We start from the raw sequence: 5,708 nt of genomic DNA on the forward strand, positions 1-5,708 counted from the left end.
ATTTGGGTTTCTTAACATTTTAGGTTTGGTAGATTGTTATCAGCTCGAAAGCTATAAAAAATCTTTTGTAGACCCTCTCTAATACACACAAGTTAGGGCATCCAACATGAGAAAGACATTATCAAAAATCGATATTTGAATATTTATGGGTACAAAATATAACACTTTACATGAAGTGTTACAAAATGTATATAGCAATTTCCATGAACTAACCCAAGATTTTTAAAAGATTAATCTTTAAATAAGGATCGTGTGTATCTCGTTTAAATTGTTTTTCATTTGTGATTTTGGGGCCTTTTATAGCTGATGGTGTGTGGGCATAGCTCATTGCTGAAAGCCGTACGGTGATCTATAGCTGTAAAGTGCATCATATCACATCTTCGTTTTACATATCATATTATATGGTTGTTTCATATTATTCAGGTCAGTATTGTTGCTTCTATTGTTTTGCTTATATCAACTTCATTCAGTGTATAGTTGTCTCATTCGCAATCATACCACATATTCTTATTTTTTAAATAAAGATTATAAATATAGTATAGTTATGTCTCAGATGACAGCGACTTATTTTCAACACAAGAGTATTTTTTGAAACATTTTAATCGATAAACAATAACAATATTCAAAAGAAAGATGAATAATAAAGTTAACAAATTATATAAATATCAATAAATATCAAAAAATGCAAAATTTATCACAATATAGTTCACCATTTTATAATTTTTTGGTGAGAATATTAATTGTATATCACAGACTGGCTTAAAAAAGTGGTAGTTATAACTGTGTCACTCCTGTTTAAAGGGTCTCATTCTAGTATCTTTATCTCCAAAATGAAAAAGTGATTTCAGTTTCCCCTATTTCCAATATTATTGAAAAAATCATCATAGAACAAACTTTCTACTTAAATTATGTCGCATAGTTTAAAACAACTCATAGAAAGCAGAAAAACAATATCTACAACTGTGACATTTCCATAATGCATTAATCTCTGTGATTTACCGCCAATTTTACTTTAAAATATGAACAACTATGACATAATATTGTTTGTTACATAAGTCAAACATTATGCCTGAACCAAATTCAAAACATGGAGTTGTTCCCTTCAAATTTTCATAAAGAGTTAAAAATAAATGACGCATGGCTCTTTTTAAACTTAACAATGAATATAAAAAGAATTCGAATAAATATGACTAAATGCAATTTAGAATTTTTTATCCATATAACTTTAAATCACATTTACAAGACGGTTCATTAATGGATATTCTTAGTGTGGTATGACATGATATACATCTCTTTAAATCAAGGAAAATTACTATGTATTTCAGTTTACACATACGATACATGTAGAAAAAAATACAAATCCGTCAAAATACCTTTTTTTCAGATTTATTTTTATTTTTTTGTGTGCTCGTCGTCAAGTAAAAAATATGTCACGAACAATGTTGACTAGAAAAAAAATGAACGATATGTGATTTATAAATGAATAAGTTCTCTAACGAAGTGCTTCATATCTTATACAAAATAAGTATTTTTAGTTTACTAAATTCATATCAATACACCATTCACTATAAACCTGTTCGACGGTTTTATCTAGGTATCTGTTTTCTTTACACAAGTATCTTGTAGAGTCGTAGAAACATTATAATACATCTGGTTATGAGTACGTTTTAAAGGACACAGCGCTGCAACACATCATGAAACCACGACATACAAAAATGTTACAAGGGTAGACAATAAAGATGATTTTGTACATATAGATTCTGATTCAGCATGCTTGTCGACACAATCTGTAAAATATAATACAATTACATTCAAGTGGTCGAGACGATAGGAGTTTAAACAATTATTGCACGAAAAAAAACGTTAGCAGTAAGATCTACGTCACACATCCTGCAGAAAATCTAACTGGAAATTGCTAGTCATTATCATATACATTACAGGCCTAAGCTACTGACAATGGACTATTTCCAGTTACGAAAATGCTATGTTAGGTTTTGTGTACTGTTGTTTCTTTGTTTGTCCTTTTTTTAATTTTTAACGATGGCGTTGTCAGTTTACTTTTGACTTATGAGTTTAAATGTCCCTGTGTTATCTTTCGCCTCTTCTGTAAATAGTCCTTGCAAACAAGCTACACAGCTATATTTTCGACAAATTCAGGAGTTCCATAGCTTAATTTATCACCGGTGTATCTAAAACAAATTGTAACATTCATTACACATTCACAAATTTAGTGATTGTTGCCAATATGCAAAGGAAACTTTTATCAACAACTTACATGTAATATTTGTTTAATATTATAGAATACAGGTTTAACGACACAAACATTTATTGATTTTTAAAGAATATAATCGTGACTCGTTTGAACTGATACGGTCTATTATTAAAGGTATCAACAGTATAGTGTGTGGTAATCATATATTCTTCTTCCGCATTCTTCCTTCTGTCTAACGCCTCAATATATACCTTTAATTGTTTTTAACAATAATTCATATAGTTTGTTCGTTAAAAGGTGTTAAACAATTACAATAATACAGATCAAGGTACTTAGTAGCAATTCTTAAGTACAAAGGTCAAATACGCGTCAATGCACACGTTGTCAACTGGCATAAACGTCTCATTTTAAGGTCTCGAAAGTTTTATTAATTCTATAAAAGTAAAGGCCAAGAACTTCGTACATATTGGTGATCACTAGGTATCTTGTCATTTCATTAGAGGATTAAAAAGTTAGATAATGAAAAATACTAAGCGCCGTGGAAAGTTCGAAATAGAAAGTCCCTAATCACATTGCAAAATCGTAAGCTCAAACACATCAAACAAAAGGATAACAGCTGTCATATTCCTGATTTGGAATGGGTAATTTTTCTTATGTTGTAAATGTTGGATAAAACCTAGTTTTAAACTAGCTAAACGACATTTAAACTGATTTTTTTTATTCATATGTACTTGTATTAAATTAAAGAAAAGCCGTTAAGTTTTTTTTTTTTTTTTTTATCAATTTTCCAAGCATCAACATCTTTTCTACGTATATCTTAGTTATATTCTTGAGGTCTAAACATGCATACATATGAACATATATACCTGTCAAATTTATATTCGCCGTGTTCCATTGAATTCCCGTGTACGACTCAGAATCTATTTCACATTTGTACAGCGAATTGTCTGTATCCAGTAAGTGATTTGAATCTAATTCAAACACCATTGTCGCTTCATCAAGATCTGGTCCTTTGTGTGAAGATCTAGATTGCATATCTGTACAATTGAACAATGTTGTTTTAAAACTTTCGCCATTACGACGGCTATGTAGAACATCGTAAAATGAGCCATTTGTCTGTTTTAATAACTTCATAAAATATATTGTCTTTGCCTTGTCTTTGTCTATATGACATGATATTGAACACTTGTTTTTTGAAAACGTTATTTCAACAACTTCATTTTTAATACCTTTGTCGCTTTGGGCGTCGCAATCTGCTTCAGCTAAAAAAAAACACAAATTTAAAGTAGAATGTGTGAGACATGTTTAGTCAGTGATGAATACATTAACGTAACAGCCAGTGTCAAAGTTTGAAACCCAAATAACGATTTGATTTTTATTTTAGATAATGACAGTGCATTGACAGAACTATTAACATTCTGCAAGGAAACTAGTTAATTAAGATTGTATTTTAAAAAGCAAAAAAAAGATAAAAGAATAATGGGTGGTAAATTATGAAGTAATATATTTGAAAAATTAGAGATTTAGGTATTGGAAAAGTGATAACACAAATGAAAATGTAAAGAATAAAGAAATCATATTTTCATAATAACAAAAAAAAAAACTTTAACATGTGATGATTATAGAAAACAGGGACCACAATCCATACCCTTAGTAAAATTTTATGCATCACTGAACGGGAGTTTTATTAATTGAAGCATACACAAAACTCTGGATCGTTCTGAATAAGCATGGATAATTGTTACTGAACATTAACTAAGCAAGCAGGTATCAATCAAACAAGCATGTATAAATCATTTACATCGATATATTCATAAATTTTATATATGTATGTATATATCATACAAACATAAATACATTCCGATTCTTACCTTTCAATACTATGCTTATTGAAAATATGAACCATAGCAAACATTCCATTTTAATGTTATAGTTTTATATAGAATTAAACTTAGTTTTGATGAAAGAATGGAAATTTTCATTATACTGAATCTAAAAAAGAATTATGTGCAAATACTTGTTAATAATCTAAATTTAAATTTATAGCATTTAAATTGATCACGTATAACACATATAGATATATATTCAACAACAAAAGAAACGCACCACCTTCAATAGTTTCTACAGAGGAAATGTTTTGTGAAATGAAACTTTTCTAAAGATGATTTAAAAGACCCATTAAATTTTTATCAACAAAATATTTTACCAAATTTGTGAAAACTGAACTTTATTTTTGGTTTATTAATCAAATTCTTGTCTGATAACCATTTGATTCTTTATTATGATAATTCTTGTTAACATCTTCATCTCCAATCCTTCATTACATTCAATTGTATGTCTTAAAACAATATAAGAGATTCCTGCAAATTTGTAGTCAAAAGAAATCACTTTGAACTTTGAAATAACTGTATATATCAAATTGTGGTGCATTATTTGTGTTGTGAAGTATAGTTATATATGACGAATGAACGTTCATAAGTTGTTGATTGTAAATATCCAGTTCATAAATTGATTTTAACCCAGGCATGATCATATAGATCATAGTTAATCAAAAATATCGGAACGAGAAGACATGATCAACTAAAAACTATATATTTTCGTAAATTTGCATATCATATAATGAAGAGCTAGGCATTATAGGTAAAACGATTTTAAAACAATTTCGAAATCTTCTGTAACATAGGCACCAATAGAAATATATATTAAAAATAGAATGAACAAATTTGCTAGATATCGGATAGATTTTCTAATATAATCTCAGCAAAAGTGCAGCTTTTCTAACTGATGATAAACATTGACAAAATGGTTCAAATTACGCATTATGCCCTATACGTGCTATAGTCATGATAATGAGGCTTTTATAATTTCAATAAAACATATAATAATATAATATGGTTAAAACACAAACTTTACTAAAGATGATGTGACATAGAAAGTAAATATACTTAACATAGATATGGATTTGTTTTAAAATAAATAAGTCCCTAAAGTAGAATCATTTTGCGTAAACTATTCTTTTGTAGTATATCATAAATAAGACTGAAACATGACTCAAATGACACCTTTCTCTATTTTTAAATTGCACCATTGGTTTACTACAAGGCAATTTCTAATTTATTTATAAAGTTGTGAAGTGAAACATGACTGTTTACGATGTGTTGATAAAGGTGTTAATAATTTAATAATATATGGTTGTATTATATGGTATAGGTTGCATTTTATACACAAATAAAACCTTCTTCAGTAAATTTAAAAATTGACAATGATCATTACTACAGTAAATTCGTTCTTCCTTATACAACCACTTATAACATGTAATAAATACTGTGTTAACCGTTTGCAATTTAGTGTTTAATTGTATATTTCAGTCGGATTGTTTGCGATATTGATGTTCATAACCTTTAAAAGAGAGGCGAAAGATACCAGAGGGACATATATTGAAAATAAACTGACAACGGCATTGCTATATAAGAAAATAAAAACAGACAAACAATAG

At 28.5% G+C, this 5,708-nt stretch overlaps 1 protein-coding gene across 1 annotated transcript; it reads right to left on the minus strand.

Moving 5' to 3' along the window:
• Positions 1 to 582: 582 nt before the first annotated feature.
• On the minus strand, positions 583 to 4,163 carry LOC139497315 (uncharacterized). Its single transcript, XM_071285505.1, has 3 exons — positions 4,084 to 4,163; positions 3,079 to 3,474; positions 583 to 1,787 (listed from the first exon to the last, which is right to left on the minus strand). The coding sequence occupies exons 1-3, from the start codon at positions 4,130 to 4,132 to the stop codon at positions 1,693 to 1,695; spliced, it is 540 nt and encodes a 179-aa protein (XP_071141606.1). The 5' UTR covers positions 4,133 to 4,163; the 3' UTR covers positions 583 to 1,692.
• Positions 4,164 to 5,708: the final 1,545 nt, after the last annotated feature.

Source organism: Mytilus edulis, chromosome 12 (genome assembly GCF_963676685.1).
Source record: "Mytilus edulis chromosome 12, xbMytEdul2.2, whole genome shotgun sequence".
Taxonomy (NCBI): domain Eukaryota; kingdom Metazoa; phylum Mollusca; class Bivalvia; order Mytilida; family Mytilidae; genus Mytilus; species Mytilus edulis.

Bases quoted from the DNA above. Each gene is read 5' to 3' on its own strand.
- LOC139497315 (XM_071285505.1), bottom strand. From the start codon at position 4,132: ATGGAATGTTTGCTATGGTTCATATTTTCAATAAGCATAGTATTGAAA. The intron at 3,475-4,083 runs GTAAGAATCGGA...GTTTTTTTTTAG, and splicing joins AATAAGCATAGTATTGAAAG to CTGAAGCAGATTGCGACGCC. The intron at 1,788-3,078 runs GTATATATGTTC...TATATTTTACAG, and splicing joins GGCGAATATAAATTTGACAG to ATTGTGTCGACAAGCATGCT.